The 24,509-nt window shown below is 40.3% G+C and overlaps 1 protein-coding gene across 6 annotated transcripts in view; it reads left to right on the plus strand.

Annotated features, from left to right (window-relative positions):
- Nucleotides 1-24,509, plus strand: part of PHLDB2 (pleckstrin homology like domain family B member 2) — a 59,441-nt gene that overhangs the window by 9,509 nt on the left and 25,423 nt on the right. For 4 of the 6 annotated variants that reach the window (XM_074898937.1, XM_074898966.1, XM_074898957.1 and 1 more), the window contains exons 3-9: nucleotides 4,084-4,467; nucleotides 6,783-6,926; nucleotides 7,794-7,931; nucleotides 18,108-18,236; nucleotides 22,530-22,685; nucleotides 23,431-23,541; nucleotides 23,710-23,799. In XM_074898937.1, the coding sequence (XP_074755038.1) occupies nucleotides 4,084-4,467; nucleotides 6,783-6,926; nucleotides 7,794-7,931; nucleotides 18,108-18,236; nucleotides 22,530-22,685; nucleotides 23,431-23,541; nucleotides 23,710-23,799 (1,152 nt within the window). The remainder of the gene's footprint in view (nucleotides 1-4,083; nucleotides 4,468-6,782; nucleotides 6,927-7,793; nucleotides 7,932-18,107; nucleotides 18,237-22,529; nucleotides 22,686-23,430; nucleotides 23,542-23,709; nucleotides 23,800-24,509) is intronic. The other 2 variants (XM_074898947.1, XM_074898977.1) reach the window with 1 other exon arrangement.

A 24,509-nucleotide genomic window follows, 5' to 3' on the forward strand; every position in this document is an offset into this window, starting at 1 on the left:
TCAGGCTCCTGTCGCCAGCGTGATTTGAAAAGGAGTGTCTGCATAGGTACTGTAGGGGCAAGGGGGCACTGGTCTGAACAACGCTGTTATTTTGGAAGCTGATGACATTTCATCTGGAGCCAAATACATGCTTGCAGATAGAGGAGCGAATTCTGCAGAAAGTTGTCTGCTCAGTTCCTCCCTGGACGTGGGCTCTACTCTGTGCCGCTCATCTCTTCTGCTTTTACTGGTCCATTTCCTTGGTGCCAGTACTGGGAAGGTAAGGACGAGGCGTGCCAGCCTGGTCCCCGCTCCCGGTCCTCTGCCCCGAGCTGCAGCGGCCTCTCTGCCACGCTTCTCTGCACAGGTGCCTCTGCTGCGAGAGGCTGCCTGCCCATCAGCTGTGAGATACAGGCGCTTTTGCTGAATTCTGTACTGCTAGTGGGAACCTCAGAGCCCAAAGATGTAACTATAGCAAAACAAGGACTGAAAATGAGGAAATAATTGAGGCTGGAGTGAGAAACTGGTTCAAACTGGAGGGAAAGGGAAGAACAGTTGGCAAGCTGTTCTCAAACCCAGTTAAAATCTAGCTTTGAAATAAGCTTCTCAATATCTGATAGGTAGGAAATCACTAGCTCTTTAGAAATACAGGAAGGAAAGAGAAACCTTCCTCCTGCCCTCTTGTCTGTGGGGTACTGAATGTATTTGTAAGAAAGTAAGTTTGAGGAGTTTCTGCTGCTCTTTTCCCTGGTCTGTCTGCCTCTTTCCCCACCATCGTTTTTGACTAGTTGCTGCTCCAGGTTTTTGCTGTGAAACTGGTTGCTTGTCTACACGTGAGTTTTTTTAAAGAACAGCAGTGGAAAAGTGCTGTTCTTTGGTAGCTGAAAAGAGCAATAGGCTCTTCTTCAGGCAAAGGGAGACCTGGCTGCATGGATGAGCCATAATTCTCATTAGTGTTGGTCACAAAGGATAGACTGCATATGTATTTTTAATGAAATCTGGGATTATCCAGTTGCTAATGGCACTTATCTAAAAAGCTTCCTGCTTGCCACAGCTGATTAACCAAGTCTTGCCTTGATATCTAGATACAGCATCACCTCTACACGTTTGTAAAATTCATATGTGACACGCAGCAGATGAACAAATCTAGGAATCACTAACATGATTGCTGTTAAAAAAGTGGGAAGTATTATCTCTGCTATTTTGGAATATTTTTCTTTACAATATGCCAGGGGTGTCTTTTAATACCATTGTTAATCAGTAAGAGAGGGGTATTATTATCTCCTTATCCCACCCTTCTCCCTGAGCAGCTGTCCATAGGTGGTGTTTAGCTGTGGTAAAGCCAGGAGTGGTGAAACTGCTCAGGTAGAGAGTGCACAAGACCTGTACACCCCTCTTCATAGCAGGTAAGAGATCCACAGAAAATATATCAAGAGGTTTTAGTCTGTTAGAAAGGACATTTTATGGGGAAGTACACTGAAAGGCTTACAAGGCTTGATTCAACACCCCTCCCTGTTGCCAGAGCCAATTTTAAACCCATTTCCTTCTTTTGACATATCTTTTTTTTTCCCCCTCTGCTGTGTTCAGCATCACAAATAACTTGTGTGGTATTTCTTGCAAAATTATTGACTGGATTTTCCATGTGCTACTGCTTTTGCACTTCTCATTGCAGGGGTGCTTTCCTAGCTTGCTGCTTGACTCACAAATTAATGCTGGAGACAGTTAAATGCAGGTGTGCTGGAGCTGGAATGAGTTGGCTGAGATGAAATGATGAGAATAGAGCGTATAAAATAACCATAGAGCTTCCTGTCCGTAAGCCTCTTGGCACATGTCAAAATAGAAGTGAGAGATACCGGTATTTCTGTAATGTGTCTGAAAGTTCATCAGGAATTGTTTGAAGACTGGTAGAGGTTTCCCTTCAATTCTTAAGCTTTTTTTTGATCATCTAAGAGCTGGGGAAGGAAGAATTGCTTTTTTTTTTTTTTTTTTTTTTCCCTGACTGCTCAGCAAAGGGTGGGTTTGCAGTGAGAACCCCTTACCCAAGTGCTGAGGCGAGGATGAGCAGTGGCTGTGCTTTGAAATTTGCCATTTCCTATTGTTTTTGAAAGGATGGAGGCTTGACACAGTGTAATCTGATGCACCCTGCTGTTGTGGGGAAGGATGGAACTGCATGTCCTGGTGCCACATTTCCCATCTGTAACCATTATGACAACTGTATGAAAAGGCCAGGCCTGGTGCCGTCACAACGGGGAGAGCTGCGTAATTACCGGCGATCCCAGCCAGCACTTGCACAGCACTTTAGGAATTGGGTTGCATGGCCAAAAGACTTAGTAAGAGGGAGGATAGCGACATTGGAGGGGTAAGGGAAGAGGCTTAAGGTCTGGCAGTGGTTGCCCGGAGGGAACAAGGCTTTGGGGAGTTATGTCGATCATTTGGGGTTGAAGGATGTCTGGAGAATCTGCTGGACCCATTTCGTGGAAAATAGAAGCTTGTGATTGCTGACCCACAGCTGCCTCAGGCTCCGTTATTTCAGCGGCTCGTCTCTGCCAGTGCCGGTACAGGAGGCTTTGGAAGAAACCTGCAGTGGGAACCTGGGAACCTGAAGGCAAAACTTTTGTCACACAGAGCAATTTAGGTTGGGTAGTGCTTGGAAACAGATGGGTTCAGATGGGCTCTCCAGCTCAGAAATGCAGCTCTTAACTGCGGGTGATGCAGGGTGATGTGAAGGTGTGGTCCATACAACTGGCTAGTCTGTTGGTAGCTGTATAAAAAGCTGAGTGCTTGTAAACCAGTGTTAAATTTTCATAAAACTCCAGTGGCTTGCAGCAGGGAAAGGGCAGGCAGTGCACTGCTTGATCCTTGTTATTGCTTGCTGTTGGGCATAGGGAGTGTTGGGACTGTCAGCAATAACTGCTTTGCAAATCCTCTTTGCAAATGTAATGCTGGGTAGAGCTTGGAAAGCTAGTATGTCTGCAGTGGTTCCTGGGGAAGGAAGCTGATTTGGGTTTTTTGGCTTTCTTTTTAAATACTAAAAATAAGAATTTCCTAGAAATCAGAAATGAGATCATTAGTGCAGGTATAATGTCAAGCATGGAAATCTCACAGTGGTTCTTTTTCCAGCAGAATTTTCAATAGGCTTATGGTAAGCAATTTTTTATTTACATTATTTTTCTTCTTTAGCAAAAGAAACATGAAACTACATAAAATCATTACCTCTTAGAAATGAAAAGGTAAAAAAAAAATCTGAAATAGAAGTTACAGGAAGCTATGCATACAGTAAAATTAAAAAAAAAAAATACAGCTTTCTGGTACTTCTTATAAAGTATCATAGAGATCTAGAAGTCCTTTAGGAACTAAATGCTTGTAGCAACTTGAAGAAGTCAGGTCAAACTGGCACAGCTACTCAGATTCTCAAGTTTGAAACATTAGTGTGAATCCATAGTGAATTTGAGTTAACTGGTTTGTAAATATTTCCCCCACTTCTGTGCATTTGATGCATGTTGTATTTTAGATGTGATGCCTCAATTTCTGTTATTGTTCTTAAAACTGTGTGTTTCAAAATGTGGACTAATTCTCTCCCAAAAAAGGGAATCAGAGTTAACGAAACAGAAAATCCAAACAAGTCAGGAATGAGTGAGTTCATGGAGAATCTGTGTGATACTTTGCAGCTTGGTAGGAGTATGGTGTAAGTGTAAAGTGGAGCAATTAGTGATGTATACAATGAGCTCACTGGACATGTGTACATACAAATGGGGTAAGGTTACAACAGCCTGAATCTTAATATTAAAACTTTCTACATTGGAAAGATAAATAAGTGTTAGGACATCTTATTTAAGTAGCTGTTCATTTCTATGAAATGTACTTTTCATTTTTTAAGTTCTTCTTCCATGTTAACTTTGATCCTTCATCTCATATGGTAATTTATTTGTATATATCTGTTTATAATCTGTCAGTGCTAGACACATACATGGAACTAGAGGACTTTAATCCTTCACTCTAAAAAAAAAACCCAAAACAACAAAAAATTCCAGTAAACTTTCTTTATTTCATCTTTACTTTAGTTCACATGTGATTCTTAGTGCTATTACATTTTTTTAAAACTAGGAACGACAGCGACTGGAGACAATCCTCAATCTGTGTGCAGAATATTCCAAATCTGACAGTGACCCCGCTGCAGCTACAACAGTTGCTGATGTTCAAAAAATTAACAAAGAACTCGAAAAACTTCAGCTCTCTGACGAGGATTCGGTGTTTGAAGACTCCCAGATGAATCTGGAACCAAGATTCAGAAGCCACTTGAAATCATCTGCAAGTGATTCGGATTTCTCGGAGCTGAGCACCCACAGCCGTGGCACTGCCACTTTCCTCTCCTCTAGAGGGTTGAGAGCCGATGAGCACTTCAATGAAAGCGCGAAGCCTCCACCTTTTGCTGCTCCCGGCTTCCTGAAGGATACCACTGAATCGTCCTACCTGAGCATCACACCAAAGGTAACACTCTGTAGGAAGAAGGAGTACAATCCAGGTTCAACTGCTCAAAATCCTCCTCTAGGAGTTGGCTGTCCTGGCAGGGGCCACAGTTAGGATAGCTTAGGTGAGAGAAGTAATTTCAGGGCTCATTCAGTTTAGCAGTCAGCAAATGATTATTTCATTTTCTTGGAAGCTATTGGTACTGGATTTTTTTTTTTCAGAAGGATGTATAGTTCAGGAAGAGTTTTAAGATTCTGTGGGGGAGAAGGATTTGCTTGAGGGGAAAAAAAAAATCATCACACTATATATAATTTATAAGGAAGTTTCAGGAACCCTGCTTAGCACTGTGCTGGGATATAGGAGGGAAGGGATGCTCTGCTGTCTTCTCCCAGCCTGAGGTTCCTGTCTTCTGTAAGAAGAGGACGTTTTTTCATGGGCAAACCAGAACAGTTGCACGGGAGGTGAAGAGGAGTTTCCTGTTTCAAATTTACTGTCCTGTCTCCTTTCCCAGAGTTGGACCTGAGCCACTTGTCAAATCAGCTGCTGCCTTTCACGGGGTGCACGGCAGCAGCCAGCCTCCTGCCTCTCCAACCCAACTCCTGTGTTTAGTAAGCTGCAGCTCCATTTCTGTGTACTTCACACTCTTGTTTAATTGCTGGGAGAGAAATTTTCCTTCAAAAACTGAGCTAACAGCATTCCTAACAATTTCCTTCAGCTAGGGCAGCAGCAGCCTCCTCCAGACTGGGGCCAGGGCCTTTTGTTGACCTGCGTCAGTGCCTAGGCTCTGGTGTGCCAGACCAGCAGTGCAGCAAATCCTGGCGACAGGCAGTGTGTTAAATAACTTATTCAAGAGTTAGACTTGGGAGCATAGTAAGGCCAAGCAAAGCCATAAAAGCAGGTTTCCGTTTAACAAATTCACACCTTCAGAGTACTTTGTGTCTCTCCTTTTTCCTGTTATTTGCACAATCTATGAGCTTCAGCACAGTTATGCCTAACATGAATTGTATTTAAGCTCTGCTTAACTTACACACTTCTGTTGGCTATAAAGATGTACGTGAAGAAGAAGAGAGAGGTGTGGTAGGCAAACATCTTATAAAGGGGGTTCTCCCTGGAAATCTGTCTGCTGAGTCTTACAGTGTGTGAAAATGTGTTGAACAGAAACATGCTATTGTGGCTTGGTCCTTCTGTGCTGGAAAGGTAGTAGGATGTTTCCCTAACAAGTTACTGTGGTCTTGCATTTCTTTCCCATTTGTTACTTTCTTCGTGCAAGTCAGAGATCCTATTTGAAACCCTTATTAGGAAGTTGAAATCGAAGATGTTGTGTCAGCATTATCTGAACAGGATGCCGGACAAAAAGAGGCTTTCCTGCTGGGATTACTAACACTAATCAAGGAATACCATTCATTCGCTCATTGTAAAGGCTGTTCTGCTAAGCCCTGAGAAAAGCAATAACAAGCAACTGTGTTAATGAAACACAGCTCATTGTTTTAAAATATCGAGATCAGATTTGTTCAGGGTAAAATGCCTGCTCTCAGAATAGCCATTCAGTAGCTGAGCTGAGCTCCTTTTGAGCAAGGCTGTGTGGTCCAGTGGTTAACGTGAAGCCCTGCATACAGCCCGCTTCTCATTCTGACTGGGGACAATGAGCGGGCAGCCTTACCAGAGTAATTGGATCGCAAGCCCCTGGAGTCAAATGAACATGAAGAATACGTTTGAAACTCAATACTCTTTGATCTAGCCTTTGCTGGTAGAAGATCACAGGTATTTTCTTAATGATGTGTTTCATTCTTGGCACAATTATCTAGTAAGTAAATGGCAATAAAAAGAGCAATGTTAAGAGTCCTACTTCATCAGTGCTAACTGGGGAGACAGAACCAACTTTTGTGCTTATTTTACAGAAGCTGCCCTTCTTAATGGCTGGTTACAAAAATGTCTTATCCTACCTCCTGGCTTTTATTATCTGAACAGCTGAAATTTAAATAAAAAGCATCTTAGTTTATCTGTGTTATTTTTATAAGGGAAAAATTGGGTTTTTGCAACCTAAATAGCACAGAATGTAAAGTATTCTTAAAGGTTAGGTTTTAATAATTCCTGTAGAATGAATAGTATTTAATGTTAAGTATAGTATTTACTTCCAATGCCTGGAAGTAAAGTATCATGTTGGTTTCTCTTGTACACCTTCTAATTATAGAAATAGCAATATAGCAGATAGGAAATATGTAATGGGTTCAAAACCAGCAGCACCATACTTGTCTAAAATGAACACAATGGGAAGGGAGAAGGAAAGATGGTGTTATATCTTTTTCTAATGAGCCTCTTGTAATGTGCAATTGCAGATACCAGAATGCACAAGTGATGAGCAAAGAGGGCAGGAGCTTGGTCGACTGGAGGAGGAGCGCATAGTAATACTAAATAACTTGGAAGAACTTGAGCAGAAGATCAAAGATTTAAATGACCAGATGGATGAATCCTCGAGAGAGGTATGAAGTATGTTTTGGTTTTAAATGTCTTGCTTGTTAGGTATGTCTACATAGCGTCAGTGTGATGGGCTCAGCAAGTACACGGGGATGTATGTAGCCTTCATATTCTGTGTTTTTTCACCAGGATTAGGCACAGAATCCTGGACCTGGCAGTCTCCTACTATGAAGCTTATTTTTCCCCAGATGGGAGATGGATGTGATGCTCAGATTAGCCTTTCCCAGCTGTAACTGTTATACTCTGAAGTGGAATTAGAACAATCTTGCTTGTTTAATGGTCACTCAGTAGATCTAAATACCTTGTGTCACTTGGGAGTTTTATGGGGATATCTCCTGTGACCGTTTAAAGAGAAAGGAAGTGAGACAACTTCCTTTCAAACCTCTTCGGCTTTACGGTGGCAGGGGTATGTTGGCACCCTCTTGACTTCTGGAATCTCACAGTTGCAGACTAAGCTGGCCAGGCATTTAGGTTGTACTTGCTCCAATTATCGGTGACAGGAAAGAGACAGCTGTTCCAGAAAGGGTTGCTACGGAGCCTGGGCACGGAGAGTCGGTACAGTATTATAGCAGGAGGAAGCACAGAGAAGAGATAGAAAAGAAAAAGTTTTGGAAAAAAAGAATCTTCAAATTAAAGTTGGTTTGGACTTCATTTTTCAGTATTTTATGTTGCAGGTTTACTTTTTCTCAGATTTGTGATCTCTTTTTAACTTTTGTGGCAGAAAAACTTACTCTTTTTTTTCCTCCCCCCTTTTTAAAAGTGTTTGTCTCTTGTGAATAATCACCAACTCACTCCCCTTCCCCCAGAAAATAATGTATATCAAGGTTTCTTCTTAATCTGGACTGCTTCTGAAAAATGTTTTGTGTTCCTAGTTGGATATGGAATGTGCCCTTTTGGATGGGGAACAGAAATCTGAAACAACAGAGCTGCTGAAAGAGAAGGAAATATTGGATCATCTAAACAGGAAAATAGCTGAGCTGGAGAGAAATGTTATTGGTGAAAAGACAAAGGTAATTGAGCTATCTTAGCTAGCTGTGTGCTCTGTTCCCCTTGATCTTCAAAATACATTTGTATGTTTAACATATTGTTGGAGGTTATTTTATGAAGTACTGTCTATAAGTAAATTTACTTGATAAATATGGAAGAAGAAAATAGTTGTCCTGCCATCATCTCCTTGTAACAGTCTTGTTTCCCAAGGTATGCTTGATGAGCAAAATATAGTACACTTAAGTAAAATGACCTGACTACTGTGAAGATATTTTTGATTAATAAAAAAATCCATATAGGGCTTGGACTTTGCTTATCTGTTGTTTAAAAGAACAGTATTAATTGAACTGTTCCACTGCCTTCTATTGTAGGTTATATATTTTGTATTTAAAAAAAAAAAAAAAATCCTTTCTCAACAAATAGAATGAAAGAAGGCTGCGGTTTCAGACTATGGCTTTATTATATAGAATGATATAAGACATCTGTCATGTACGTAATTTTAAAGCGATTATGTTGGTTTATTTTGTTGGCTAACTGACAATTTTAGTACTGTAGAATATTCTCTCTGTGATTAAGTCCAAGGAATGAGTTAGTTCTCCTATAGTCAGATACTTAATTGCTTGCAAATATGCAGCAAATATATATAAACATATTCTTGAAAAATAGGATAGTACTATAATAAGATTTTGAGTACAGAAATGGAAAGGGCCTGCAAGATGAAGCTGTTCCCCTAAACCAGGGAGCACTGGTTCCCTCTGGCAGGCTCTGCTGGCCTCTCCAGGCAGGCAAGTCCCTTCTCCACAGGGGATGTGCCACCGCCAATAATATCTCAAGGTCAGGAAGTTTTTCCAGGGCTTTCAGCCAGTGATGTTTCCTTTCTAAATTTCATCCTCTACCTCATAATTTAAACCTGTCACTTGTGGAAATACTCTAGCTAGTCTCTCCCCCTCTTTTTTTAAGCTTTCCAAAAATACCTGGAATTCTTCTGCATTACTTGCTTTTGCTTAGACAAGCTGCACATTTTTAGCTACTTCACAGCTCCCATTTAGTTCATGCCTTACAGCTTGCATTGTTTATTCTGAGCTTTTTGTCCTCAATTTCTGCCTACCCTGTTGTGAGCCTGAATGCTGTTTTGTGGCTGTACTCGTCAGGCCTGTGTCTGGAGAGAGGAGTGGTGCTCCCACCTCTCTGCCCTGTGGAGTGATAGCACATGCCTAGTTTAAGCTTGAACTTCCCTGCCTGTGCTTTTCCTTGTTCTTGTGTATGCCTCCATGATCCTTCAGTTTTCGGTGTTGCCTGTGGTCATGTTTTAAGCTGTCCATGGAACGTGCTTTATGCTTGGTTTGTAGTATAAAGATGAGTTTAAATTTGGTAATAGCAGATAGGGTGGTGCAAACTACCCTTTCAAAGGATGCTGCTAGTTTGGGTTGGTAGGTGGTAACAAATAACATACCTAGAAATTCTAAGAGATCTTTTGCCTTTTACATTTGTTCTCTAGTAGCCTCAAAGTTCTGTGAAACTATTGGAAATTATTCTAAAACCTGAAGGTTGTTCAAATTTCCTTGTGATCATATGACGGAACATGAGTGTGTAGCAGTCAGAAAATTAAAATGCCAGATCTAGTTTAAATTTTTAGTTGAACTGAAATATGGAAAGCAGCCTAGAAAAAGTACTTTTGTTATATAAAAGGAAAGTTTTACTCATGGCATTTTTTTTCAGTATGAAGCATGCCACTGGTCAGATCAATTACAGTATTTTAGTTGTCATTTATCTTGTGTTCCTTTTTTTAAAAAACAAACAAAAAGCCCAGCTGTGAGTGTGGTGCTCTAGACTTGAAGCTATGGCTCAGTTAATACAGAAATTATCTTTGTAGAAATAAACTCTAAAAGAGCTCACAGGTTTTGTTTTGGAAGATGTCTGAAAGTGTTGAATAAAAGTGAAAGTTTAAAAAAGAAATGGGAGACAGGCTTCTGTGAACAGGCGAAATATAAAGTGACAGCTGGAGTTCTGGGGAAAGTAGTGTCAGCCAGCAAAACAGATGGTGCTGGTCATGTTGACAAATAAAAGTTCTGGCTGACTTGAAACAACAACATCTTTTTAAAGCTTGATTTGTGTGTCTGTACGTTTAAAGTTGCAGCCCTGCAGATCTGATGCAAGACAGGCAACATCTTTGCTCTGTAGTGGTACAGCATCAACACACACACCCCACCCCACAAAAAGGGTGCTTGGTCCTCCTTTTGGCCGAAATAATTTGAAACTTAAGACCTCTTAAACAGAATTAAGGCTCAGGTTTTGGCTAGTAGTGGCTAACCTGCTGATGGTACTTTCTGTGTTGCTCCTTGCAAGAACAAGTGTCCCAGTGTCCCCACAGTGGTCACAGTTTCTTCTAGTTGCCTGAATATTTCACCCCTGATAATAGCAGTGATCTTGGTTTTGGTGATGCTTCTTCTGGCAAGAAGCTGTTGGGTCCCACTGCTCAGACAGTGGTTACATTTCTGTCAGGGTAAGGGACTGATATCTGTCGTCTTGAGGTGAGAGGAAGAGTTAATTTCACTCATGAAACGATGGTGGGGCATTAGTGCTGTACATGATGGCACTTGTCTCTGAAGCGACTTGAGCATCTCCTGGAATTTGCCACTGATCTCAGCACCTGTTTGACAGGAAACCCCTGCCTGGTTGTGTTTCATCCTTACCCATGCACCTGTTTGAAAAACCTGTGAAATTCTTAAAAAGAGAGATCATAAACTGCAACCTAAGTTATTGAGCCATGTTATGTACTCGAAATAGACTGTAGGTGGAAGCTCCTGTACTACTTTCTACCCGATTCTTTGATTTCTTTTTTTAATTTATTTTTTAATGCCCTGTGCACAGTTCATTTAGATGAGGACAGAAAACTTTGCCAACTTTTGCACAGTTTTAACACCACAGTTTCTAGCCCTGTGAGGTAAGAGAATTGACTGGAAAAGATACTTGAAGGCAGGAGAGTTGAGTTCAGGTTTGGGCTGTGCCACTGTGCTCGTTGCTGTGGTACAATGTCTCTGTATCCCAGCACCTTGCTTGTAAATGAGGAAGTGATTTTGCAAGCTGGTTTTTATGTTACATGGTATGCTGCTTTCTGATCTCAGTCGAGTCCTGTGCTCAGCCCTACCTGAACACGTGCCAGGACTACTGGTGAGGAAGAATGAGTGAATCAGTGGGGAAGATAACACAGCACACACCCGTGGTGAGCTGAAAGTGTTTCCCTTGCTTTTGTAAGTATACCACCACACACATTGTAAGGAACAAAGCAATTAGTGTTGATTTACTTGGGTTTTGGAAATAAGAGCTATGAGCAGTTGCCATTTTGAAAAGAAGTTGACAGAGACTTTCAGCACTGTTGCAGGTCTCCATGGGTTCTGGCTGTGGTGCATCTCTGCCAGGTACAAGTGCTGACAGGTCTCAGTTGTCCTGGCTGGGGTAGCTGCTTCCAGAGCTGTTTGGCATGACCTCTGCTTTCAGAGATGCTGGAAATCCTGCTAGTGTATGGAGGAAGGTCTGGCTTTGCCTCCATGGCCATGCTTTGGAGCACAGCTTGTGATCATCTCATTCTTTCTTTTTTTTTTTTAACTACCACATGCTACATATTTGGTTTTATTCACACAAAAAAGATGACCAACTACATACTTGAATAGCAGCATTTAAGCTGATAATTGCAAGTCCGAGCTGTGCAGGGACAGCCATGATAAGTTGCCAGTTAACACAGTTTGACAGATACAGCTTGAAGCTGTCCGGGAAAGAGCTTTGCTACAGATACTGACAAAATTACTCCGGAGAGAGCCAAGCTGGGCAGGACCCAGGAACAAGCAAGCAGGTGAGCCAGTCTCCCTTCTCCCTGCCATCTGGGCCCAGCTCCCTGTAACTACCGTGGCAGTCATTCATGTTACTGTACTGTAGGTGTACAATAAAGATGCTATTGTTTCAAGTGGAACAGCACCTCAGGTCCATGATGCTATTTACAATTATGACTTCCTCCCAATGACCCTTTGCTCACAAGACTTAGTTCAGGATTGACATTTGTCTATGAGGAAGCTGGAGAAGACTGTATTTGCCCAGTTGGATCTTATCCAGATTTGCAAAGTACTTTCTTTTTGTACAGTGCTTCCTTAGTCTTAAAGCATGCAGTCCAGCATATGTGGAGAAAGATGCTTAATGATTCGCCATGTCTGATGTCTCCAAGTTAAAGCATGAGGTTGAAATGAACAATATAGCTGGGGAAAGAAAGAATAGATCAGCAAGCATGAATAAACAGGAATAACTTAAAATGTGTAATGAATTCGGCAGAAGTGCTGTGGGAGGTAATCATAGCTAAATGGGAGTTTTGGCAGAGAGTTTGAAAACAATTATTATGGAAAAGTTTAGGCTGTGCTTTAAGACAAGGAGGTTACTCCTTTTCTTCTGGAGGACCTTTGCCTTATGTCATGGTAGAAATACGTACTCTGGGGCTCTTTATCAACACGGGTTTCCTGTCCCTCTTCAAGGGCAGAAATCAGGAGCAGCTGGCAGCAGATAACTCATCTTTTTTTGGAATACATTTAATTTTGTCTGCATGCTTTTGTGGAATTATTTTTCAGTCATTAACAGAATATCCCAGGCATGCCAAAATGTCTGAAGCTTGGCCTCTTTGCTGAATTAGTACTTACTGGCTTGCAAAAACTGAGTCAAGGAAAGAGCAGCTGTCTGATGAGCAATCAGAGTTAAATATACTGGTGGTCTCCCCTCAATCCTTTCTCTTCTGGATTCAAAATTCCTGCTCTTGTTATCTATCCTAATAAATCTGACAGATTTACACATCATAGCGTAACCTTCTAAATCTTTCCTGGTCAGATTCCAGTTCAGCAAAATGTTAGTAAATGTTTTGAATGGATGAGTTATCACGTCTATAACATTATTAACCTCCATAAGACATGAAACACAGGATTAAGTATTTTGAGGTATCCTTGCATCTACTGGATATATCCACTTAAGGAAATCCTAGAGAGAGAACACAAATGAGGAAAAGATGATTATGAAGACTCAAGGAGAAAAATCTGAATTCACAAGCTTTCTTTTAAAACAGTCATGAGGGAAATAGCAGAATGGCTTGTACCACTAAGGGAAAATCTTCTTACTGTCATTTAGATATTGAAGACTATACAGAATTTTAATTTTCTCTAATTTTCTCACTTGATATGTTTTTCTTCTGGTTTGGATGATTATTTCCTTTTCTTCTATATTCATGAAGGAACAGTGCTCTAGAATCAGGGGGTTTCTTTTGCCTCCTCATCTGTTCACTAGGACAGCACATTGCAGTGATTGGAGAATGAGCTTTGAAATTAAAAAAAATTTGAGTTGTCTTAGGAGCAAGTTAATGTGTGCAGCTGTTGTGATTTTTTTTTTTTTTCATTTACAGCAAAGGGATTGCTTACTCTGATTTAAAATCCTTTTTAACATGAGCTTTATACATAGATGTGAAACAAAACAATTGAGATCTCTCATAGAGATGCCAGCACTGTATACAGTCAGAATACGTTAGTTACCACTCATACAGTAAAAAGAACTATTGTGAAATACCACCTTTTATCATATTACGCTTCTTTTCATATGCCTGGCATACTTTTTTTTTTTTTCTCTCTAATGCTTTCTTTCATGAACCTCACATGGGTTTAGTGACAAACAACTAAATCACGACAAGTTCTATCCTTCTGTTCAGAAAGAGATCAAGGAATGCAGCAAATAGTCTAAAAAAAAGTAGAAGAGCAGCACATACAGTTTGTGCACAGGAGGATCTGTTTAATTTCAACATTATTTTTCTAATCAGAGTTGTATGCTGTCTGATTTGTATCAGCCATAGCATTGGAAATGCTTTCAATTTGCAAGAGTGCTGGAAGAGTTGGTAGACCTCAGTTTTAACACTTTTCCCAAATGTACCATTTGCCCCTTTCAGCAAGTAACCACTGAAGAACAGATTACGTTTCCTAACCTGCTTTCTGTTAGGGACTAGAGTATTCTCTTACAAATTCATGGCAAGGGTTAGGCCAGTTTCATCAGTGAGTTGTTAAAGTCACCTTTTCTTGCTCTTCCACTTAATCTTCAAAATGCTTTACTGAACAGACAAACTCTGTAGCATTACACCACTTCCAAGCAGAAAGGAATCATTGCAGTAATATGCTCTTTCTCTTCCAATTCTAGCTTTTGCAGTAGGTTATTTTGGATAAGGGGAGGGATGTTGTTTTGGAGTGTAAAAGAATGAAGTTTGGCTAGAGTTGAAAGCATGAAGATGAGATGGAGAAGCTTTTCAGATCAAAGAACTGCTGTGCTTCTCCTTATTTCTCAGAAACCTGTGAGTTGTGAGACAGGTGATTCCCTACTGAGAGACAGGGTGTGCATGTCTGAAGCTTGCTACCTTAAACCATGATGATTTACAGGTGAGTTGGACTGAGGAAGATCCTGGAGTACTTCAGACTGGAACATTTAAAGTGTAAGAGTCTGTTGGATATGAAGGCATTCAGTATTTTTTTTTTCCATCGTTTATGGCTTGTGGGTTTCTCTGTAGTTTCTCTTTCTCTGTGAAAATAACACATACCTTGGGGGTTTTTGTTGGGGGTTTTTTTGGTGATGTGGGTATTAGCAGGTTGTAGAGCGAGCCCGATTCATCTAGCCATACAATCCATTTCAGAGCGACCTGGTAAAAATGGTTTCTTGCTTTGTTTTTTTTCCAATTTTTATCTGGATTTTTCAGAAGCTTTCTATTTCATTCGTGTTTACTCTGACTCATTTCTGCAGAGTCTACCAGTTTATGCAGGAAGGTTGGTTCAGAAGGCATATATACATGCAGACATATGCTGCTCTACAATTTTAGCGTGCCTGTCAGCAGTAACAGAATGTGACAAATGACAAATCAAAAAGCAGAACTTCTCTGCAGAAGGGGTATGGGGACCTGCTAGGGTTTTTAAGTAGCAGTGTTGAACTGGCATAGGGCATCCTGAACCACAGGAGACAACACTGAAGCAATTGGTTGATCTATCTTTCTGTTGTTCCCATTCTTCTGGGGGCTATGATTGCCTTTAATACTGTCCTTTTATCGCCTCTGTGTTCTCAACATCTGTGAGAAGTGTTGGATATATATTATTCTTTTTTTTTTTTCCCCTCCTTCTTTGCCCTAAAATCAATTCTGTCACATCTAAAGGTTTATTTCCTTTTGTGACCCACGATCACTTATGGTCTGTGTTCATACCATGGATGCTCTGCTGACATCCTGTGTCTATGCTCTTGGGAGACAGTGTCACATGTCAACTCTTTCTTCTGCTCTCCTTCACAATATTCAGGTATCCTCCAAAACTGATCTGAGCTGTGTCCTAGCATCATCAACAACCAAGTCAGTCTTGCTCTGTATCCTGGCTGGCCCCAAATTCATTTAACCTGTATCTAGAGGCAGACTGTTGGGCAAGTTGACTAAGACCAGATGTCATGCTTTACTGGGCTGTATTTCTCTTCTCTGGAAACAGGATGTTAAGAATTCAGCCAGACTGCAGTTAATGCGACTCCAGAGTCAATGCTGGAGCTGGGAAGTGGTTGTCTGCAGAGAAATGTTTGACAAGTACAAGCTCATGCGGTTAAATGAAGATGAGCAGCTGGAGCACGTGGGTTCTGCTCACAGCTCTGCCGCTGGCCGCTCTTCAGCGAACAGCTTGCGGAGTCAGCCGCAGGCCTGCCTCAGCTGCGTCTTGCACTTGGCTTGCAAAGTTATTAATCTTTTCCCTTCTAAAAGAACTTGCCTTGATCCATTTATAGAAGAGACTGTATGAAAAAATTCTGATTATTCGATTATTTATGAAATTACTTTTTGTGAATTAAACGGACCTTACCAATGCACAGCCAGAGATGTCAATGAACTTAACTCCATAGCTTCAAAACATATAGTGCTTCTCATTGCTGAAAGTGATATTTCCTGTTAAGACCACATTTTGAAGGGAGCCAGTTTGGTGGGATGTTAGCACTTCCTATGCTATAAATAGACCAGATGAGTATCGCTTTCAATCTCAAAGGAATACATTTCTAGTTTCTTGGGGGAAGTAACATTATCTCTGGCAGGGTTCTCAGGGAGTTTTATACTTGATGATGATGTCTCCTCATACTCGAGATTTGACTTGGTCGTTAATGAACGAGCATGCTTGTTGCAGCACATAGACATTTAGAGAGCTATTAATAGCTTCAGAGGTAGGGTTGTGCAGCTAAGGTCAGAGAAGTCCTTGCTGCTTTAGATTGCTAGGTGGGCAGAAAAGGAAAGTGAGAAACGATGTGCCAGACTGTAGGTTGAATGTTAAATGGACAGCAAGCTTTGTAAGGAGGGGAACTTCCCGTTTATTCATAGATGTCCTTCTGTGGTGGAAGCAAGGATGATTCAGCAAATGGGGTTCCTTGGGGACAGAGGTCTAGAGGTGACCTCTCAAGAGCTGCGGGGTTTTTTCCTCAATACGCAGCTTGCACGTGCTATATCCTCTGCATTTCTGAGCCCTGCTGCTGCTGCTGTTGTAAGACAGAAGCTAGTACAGGAAGTCCAGATAGTTGAATGTGCTGCCCCAGTTGCTCATTTTTACAAGCTTAAAAAGAAGTTATGTTCAGCATTTTCTTCATCTGATTGTGTGAGCTGAGAAGCTGCATGTGTAAGTGAAAATAACAGAGCTGGGAATTTGGTTGACATTGGGCTTAAAAGAGTGCTTCCTATTGTTTTTAAATACTGGGAAAATGAAATCTCAGCCCCTGATCCCACTCAGATTTAGAGATAAAACCATAAAGAAAGCAGGCAACTAATATATGTTATTGTGCATGAGGGTTTGAGGACCTCATCAGGAACAGCAAAGAGGTTTTGGGGAAAGACCACCTCACAGTTTGAAATGGCAAATACTGTACGCTAAAAGAAGTTCCTTCTCTGTGGCACAGAGTAAGGGTGCTGCAGCATGTCTGATCATATAGCATCTGCTGAGCCACACATTTGATTTTAAAGTTAAATAATAGTTTGGACCGGAAAGAGAACAAATGAGTGCATGCTGTGACAGAATTCAGCTGTTCTAGGAGCATCCAAAAGAAGCAGCTGAAATTTTGGGACTGATACTGTTAATTTTTGAGTATTAAGGAGAGTTAAAGACCATCCGAAAGGTGATCCATAACAACAGAACAAGAAGTAGGAAAAGGGAACTACACCTGTGTGACTCTAGAAGGTGGCAGAGAGCGGGCTTCAAGGACTTGATTATTTATGCCTGGCATATGAGGCATATTATTTTTTCCAGTTATTAATTGCTCAGTTAAATAAAATGCATCTGCTTTGGCCAGTGTAGATGCAAGTAAAAAGCACAGAGAAAATTCTGTGTACTCTGATGTACTGTCTCCCAAGCTTTGGTCCATAGATAAATAATAGTCTACAAGGTAGCTTTAAGTGATCTGCAGCCAGTCTTCAGAGCAGTGCTGAACAGTAAATCATGTTGTATTTTATTACACAGATTTAATGGTTAAAGGCTTTTGAGGTTGAGAAGCAGTGTGCTGAAAGCTGAAGTAGTTGGAGGAGACCAGAGAGGTCGAGCCATTCCCTTTGATTGTCGAGAACAGGTTCCAGTTTCTGTATCCTGAAGCAAATTTGCTAAATCACTTGGTATTTCTGCTGCAACTGGACTTCCTGGCTCTGTGTCATTCTGTTTTTTCACTGCTTGCTAAATGTACTTATCTGTACAGAGGCACACAGGCATGTAATTCATTCTCCTGGAAAGATCCATTTTCCCCTCACTGCCAGACAACAGTCATTTTCCCTCCATTTTGCTTTCTGAAAGCTGGTCTTTTCATCAGGTCATCAGTTTACCTCACTAACATGGCCACCATTTCCTCTTTTTTTTTTTTTTTTTTTTTTTCATTAGGTGAGACAAGTGTTTGGGCAGTGGGCTTTAACAGCATCATCCAGGCCTGGGTACCAAACGCAGTGACGAGGGGAAGAATTAATCACCGCACTAAAATGATTAATGTTTTGTTTTCATCATTCTGTATCCCCCTATTGCATTTCAACTAACAAGATGTTTCTGTCTTTGACGTATGTGCTTCAACTGTTCGTTAAGGTTTTGCCACACACTGTCATAATCACTAACAACTGCTTGGGCGTGAAGGTAATTGTGTTTATTTTCTGGTTCATGCTTCAGGAGAAATTAAAACTTGATGCTGAGAGGGAAAAACTAGAGAGGCTTCAGGAGCTTTACTCCGAGCAGAAGACGCAGCTTGATAATTGCCCTGAGTCCATGAGGGAACAATTACAGCAGCAGCTGAAGAGGGTCAGTAGCAAGTTTCAAGATTGCACTAACTTTTTTTATTTAAAAATTTTTTTTAGAGTTAAGTGTAACGTATTCTGTTTCAAGTATCCAGTGTCTGAACGTATTTGCAACTTACAATTGTTAATAGTCACGAGGGTTATGTTTTTTTATGGAATGCTTGTAATAGATAACGTGCACGATAGTGAATGAGTAGACTGCAAATAGGCGGATTAGAAATCATTTTGTGTTGAACATTTCTAAAGCTTTGGGCTATGTGCCCAAAGGCCTGCTGGGTGGTGTGGAAGCTGTCGTGATGTTTAGATGGATGATGGAGCATCACTCTTAACCTGTGTGAGCAGACAGGTGTTGGATTTTGGCAAGTGAGATCAGCCGTTTTAGCAGCACTTTCCAGCCACTGTTGGTTGATGTTGTTGTGTACTCCTCCTTTGCAGTGCTGTAAATGGCTGTCTCAGGGAAGTCATGGTTAATTTCTTTTTTTCAGCATGTAACTTAGCTGTTAGCTTGCACTGTGCTTTGAAAAAATGCATTTTGAAGATTATACTACTTAATAAAACAGCTTTATTTTTTCCTGTATTTTCAACAGTTGCACATTAGTGTAATAACCTTTGCATAAAGTCTAATTGCAACTTGATTTTATTTTGTATTATTTGTAACTGAAAAAGCTGCAATGCTGTCTGTGAAGGTACAGTTATATTTTGTGGAAAGATTTTAGTATGCATTAATGTTAGGTGGATTATATACCGCTTACAGTTAGCTTTAGCGGGGGTGGAAATAATTTTCAGAGCATTAGTACAGCAAGCTCAAGAGCCCATCTGAAGTTCAAACTTGATTTTTTAATTTATTTTTTTTTCTGACATGAGTGTTTATATCAGGAATAAGGGCTGTAATAGCAGTGACCAAAAAGGGCTTTTCTGGAAAGAATACAGGAAGTATTCCTTAGATTTTTGATTTACTTGCAGAATTCTGTTTTGTTTTTTCAAAGAGCAAAAAGTTAAAAAGTCCATCTTTGGAAATAACAATGTTAAATTCTTCTGTAGTAACTGAGAAGTGTTCTGATTTTTGAGATAAAGATTTTTGTAAGTTACCTTTAAAAATAATTTTTTAAAAAAGGCAGTGTTATGTAATATCTCATACATATTAAAAGGAAGGGAAGCCTCTCCTGTGCAGTCATAATTAAAGTTATGTAAAAAGTTAATAAAAATATTAATTAATGAGAAGTTGCCGTCTTCTTGCTGCAGGATGATAGTAAATCCTTTTTCACTCTTGACCACCAAGAGGCTTCTAGAAATCTTAATTTTTTAAAAATATTTTTGTTCCTTACAGGTTGGCTTAATAACAATTTTGGATTTAAAAATGGGACAAAACTTTAAAATATGGGGATGCAGTTAAATGCCCAGGTAGACCTATTGCATGTTATTTCAGGCTAATTGTAGTGAAAGTTAGCTGTGGCTGCTGTGGTCAAAGCAGAAGCACTGAATTAGTGCACAGTAGCTCTCAAGTGCATATCAAGTGTGAGAGCAGTTATGAAATTACTGTATCATACCGAAAATAGAGAAAAAAATCTTCTTTCCCCAAAATAAGCCCGGTACAGGATTAAATATCTGAGCCTGGTTATGTTGTGCTGCTTTACTGCCAATACAGAAGGTGTGAAGGTAATGAATTCCCTCTTGCTTCATCTCTGGGACTTCAGTAACTTCAGTAATTTTGTAGTTTGTGCCCCAGAGGAGCGGGCAGCCAGTTTCACTGTAGCAGCTGGTGACAGAGTGGGTCTGTGGTTGGGGTTGGCAGTGGGGAGCTGGCACGCTCTGTATGCTTCCCAGTGTCCGTAATGAATATATACTTTCCCAGTTGGGCAGGAAGGACACTCCATCAGAGACTGGTGAAACCTGAGGGCTTGTGCAAGGCACTGAGGGAAAGCATTCATCTTCCTGATGGGTTATTTGAAGTTAATTAGCATGCTTCATCCTTCACTGTTAATATGAAAGCACCAAAGCTTGTTTGTTCTCATGTGCCTGGGTTTATAGAGATACACATAAATGGAGAATGAGAATAGATGCCTGGATTCCTGCAGAGATCTGAAAAGACACTGTCTATTGCTAGAAAATGCCTTACTCTTCAGATAAAATTCTCCAGACTTTCACAGATGAAATGGGCCCATGGAGCTCCCTCCCCTGAAGTAAGGACCAGGTTCTCTCCCACTGCGTTTTCTCCAGTGCCGTTACTGCAATAACAGAGGTGCAGGAGAAATTTATGGTTTGGAAATCCAATATGGAAACGTTGTTAATAGATTGTTAAAATATTTTGATGTCAATTATTTTAATAGAGAGAGTATGCTTGCTACTTGATTCAGGAAGCCATTAACTACAGCAAGAGCTATGACTGTCCTACAAATCTAGCACTGCTGAGTGGGATCCTTGTGAACGTTATGGTGAGGACTCTGTGGGCACATCTCAGAGCCAGCTCTCTTGCCCCTGCTGCTGTGCCCTGCTCCCACAGGCTGCCCAGGGTCTTGGTCTCCTCCCTTGGCTTGCAGCCCCTGGGAGAGCTAACCTACTGCCGCTTACCCTTTGGAGGGTGTTTAATTCAAAAATGGACGTGGTTTATATATAGGAACGCTTCTTTTTCCCTGATGGACACAGTGGTACAGAATGTGATGAAATTCTTGTTCCATAGCACATCTCACAAAGAATATAGTGTTTTGTGAGCTCAGCTGGCCACCAGTTGCATTCTCTGAAGTCTGTTCTTCTGCCTTAGTAGCAATTAATCTGGTAAGAAATAGGCTGAATTTGTTGACTTTCATGGACCAGACAAAGCCCTTCTGTTTGTTTTGAATGCTGAAGGTGGCTGACTGGTTTGAATAAAGCACTTCTGCATTGTAGGCAACTGCTTTCTTGTAATTTTTAGCCCATGCTTTTGCCTTTGATCTCTTTACTTCTGCGAATGAAAGGCATATCTTTGGAGAATAATGGGAAGATGTTGGTATTTCATATAGCAACTTGGATTCTTCAGTTTCTGCATCCCGTGTTTTTCTCTGGTACATTGGAAGCTGGTTTTGAATGCCTTTGTAGAGACCTATCTGCTTATCTCTAGTCACTAGCCTTTGCCTTAGGTTGAAATAAGGAGTAAGTTTGCGTTTCTCTAAAATGATAAATCGCTTACAGGATATGGGTTTTCTTGCATAACAAGGTATGTACAATGTGCCTATTTTAGAGAGCCTTAGCATTTAATAATACTGTGATTATTAAAACCACCCTTTTCTTCACAGCTCTGGAACTTGTAAGTAGGAATTTGTTTTATGACTAAACAGATGTTTCAGGAGAAAAATTAGCATTCAGTTCTTGTGTTGAAAAGCATCATGAGTTTTATCTTGTCATCCCTAAGCAGAAGGCAGGTGTGTTCTTATTTCTTGGGTCTTTTCTGCAGCATTCAACCTCTTTTTCTGGACAAAACCTGGCATTGGTTGAGAAGAATGCATAAAAGCGGGCTAATACCTTTTCTGAGGTAATACACCTACTGGCTAGGGTGGATGATTAGAGTCCTTAATTGTGTGTTTTTGCAGGGAGCAATTGTCAGCTCCAATTCGGTGGTCCACGATCAGCCTCTGACTGAGCAGCTTGCATGGCTGGACATTGCTGCTGAGGTGACAGCAGTGTGACGATGGCACACAGCTCCACAGATCTTTTGTCTTATCTGACTGTACGTCTGTTAATAAAAACAGTGCTGGTAATTGGGCTAGACCTGAAGACATTTTAACAGCAGTTCAGACTCCTTTGTTTGAAAGTGTAGTCCCATAATTAGTTAATTCAGTGTGCAGTTCTCCAGTGTTAGTGGGATGATAATTTCTGTTCTTTGGTAAGCAGTTGCTCTCCCAGTTTGGCACGTGACAACCTCACCAAATGGGTTCAGGCTTTGGTAGTATCACAGCCAGACTACGGCAGAGTCATCTGCCCAGCCAGGGCATGCTTTGTGCTTGGGAGGCTCCGACTTGCCCTGAACACTGCAAAACAGCTTCCTCACCATGCAGGTGCTTCATCTTTCTCAGCAGCAGAGGTGGTGGTGGGGCAACAACAGTAGGAATGATGGAGAAAGCAACATCAAAATAACGATTAGCCCTATCTTCTCTCTTATTATGACAGTAGGTCATTAAAAGCATTGCACTCCTGTCAGAACATGTTGTACAAGATACATAAATACCATTTTAGACTGATTTTTGTGTGAGTTTGAGAGTATCTTTACTCTGGTGTCAGTGAAAGCATGATTAGTTTTTTCTTGCCTTTTTGTTTTTTACTTAAGGATGCTGATCTTCTGGACATAGAAAGCAAACACTTTGAAGATCTGGAATTTCAGCAGCTTGAACATGAAAGCAGGTTAGATGAAGAGAAAGAAAATCTAACGCAACAGCTCCTGCGTGAAGTAGCTGAATATCAGCGCAGCATTGTCAGTAGAAAGGTAAAAGCACCAACACTTGATTCATTTGTTCTTTGTTGTTGAGCGTAAAGGAGATGAAATGGATCTACAACCTGCCCATCTGTAGGAAATAGTGCAAAACTTTCCTCTTTGAAAAAGCTTTTGAAAGCAAAGACGATGCCCCAGTACATCCCACACAGATCAAATCGTGGATTCTCCAAAACAAAATAAATCCATAAAATTCCATGCCTTGTGTGTCTGTTTAAATATGAAAATTATACCCTTGAGTTTGCTACACAAAGTACTAAAGTGTTTCTTCTTCAAGAAAGGAGATTTGTACGCTCTGGACAAAACTACAGTTATTTTATGCTCATGTTTGATGTTGATGTTAAATGATTTTGTTAAAATAATAATAAAGCACTAAATTAAGAAAACAGCTTGATTTTTAAAATCGGTTGTAAAGGTCCTGTCTCAACAAACTAAATACCAGTTTTTCAGAGATCAGAAGTTGCATTTCCGAATCAGTTCTGTTTAGTATATGGATGGTAGTCACCGTATTATTAAATAATATGTGCAATTGTTCTTTTGTGTCTTGAATAAATTGTCTCTTTATTGTCTACATCTTAATTATCTCCTTCAGAGCAGTGAGCTGTCTTGTAAAAAATTCTTTTCCTACCGCTTCACTCATACGAATGAGCAAACTCTCATGAATAGGATCCTTGCTGCAGGTTGTCTTGTGCTTTGAAAATAAAACATGTAAATTGTGATTATATTTTTTTTATATTAGGAAAAGATTTCTGCTCTCAAAAAACAAGCCAATCATATTGTCCAACAAGCACAAAGAGAACAAGATCATTTTGTAAAAGAGAAAAACAACTTAATAATGATGCTGCAGAGGGTAAGTATTTATTGTCTTTCAGATATCTTTAGCATGTAATAAAAGAGCTCTGCTGTGCAGTTTCTAGCCTTCTATCCAAGTGTGTTTCTTCACACAGTTAAGAAAATGGCTAGCATTTATTGTTACTAAACAGCTGTTGGTGTTTAACAAAATGTCTGGTTTTAACAGGAAAAAGAGAATCTCTGTAATCTGGAAAAGAAATATTCCACGCTTTCCGGAGGAAAGGGATTTCCTGTCAGTCCCAATAGTCTAAAAGAGGTAAAGGGATTCACTGCTTTTGACTTTACCATAAGTAACTTTTAATAACACTTCATACAAAAGCACTTTAGTATTTAGTGAAGTCTATTCATACAGGTCTTTTTGAGATGTGATGAAATTACTTTGTAAAGCTATTCATGGAAGTCCAAATGCATGGGTGAGCAAAAATAGCTTCTCTTGACATTTTCCCAGATGTGACTGGTATCGCCTTAATCTCTTGCTCTGGAAAAATGATCATTTTTACGTGTGGGGTGCGTGTGTGTCTAATTTTCTCAAAATAGACAATTAGATCTCATTGAAGTGAAGACTAACAAGGTCTGGGAATAATGCTGTTCAAGTACAAATACAGTTCAGTCTTATTTTTGCACTGTAGATTTTTATCATTGCCTTCCCTCCCTTTATTTTAAGGCTCTGCAGTAAAGCATGACAAATGTGCATTTTGATCTTTTTAAAAAGCACTGAATTGAAGACTTAAAGCTATTGTGGTTTTAAGATACCTATTGAGCTATTTAACTATTTTGAATAGTTAGAGTAAAGGTGTTGAATATTCTTTGCTGACAAAAACCGAGTTTGGGTAATACATGATGAGACGTAGAGCTTACCTGCAGCTTTCAAGATTTCATAGCCTGAAGGGTACTGCTTTAAACCTAAAGGTCCATGATCAAGGTCAGCATAAGGTAAGACACAGCCCATTGCAAGGATTCAGTCAC

Source organism: Athene noctua, chromosome 1, assembly GCF_965140245.1.
Source record: "Athene noctua chromosome 1, bAthNoc1.hap1.1, whole genome shotgun sequence".
Lineage (NCBI taxonomy): Eukaryota > Metazoa > Chordata > Aves > Strigiformes > Strigidae > Athene > Athene noctua.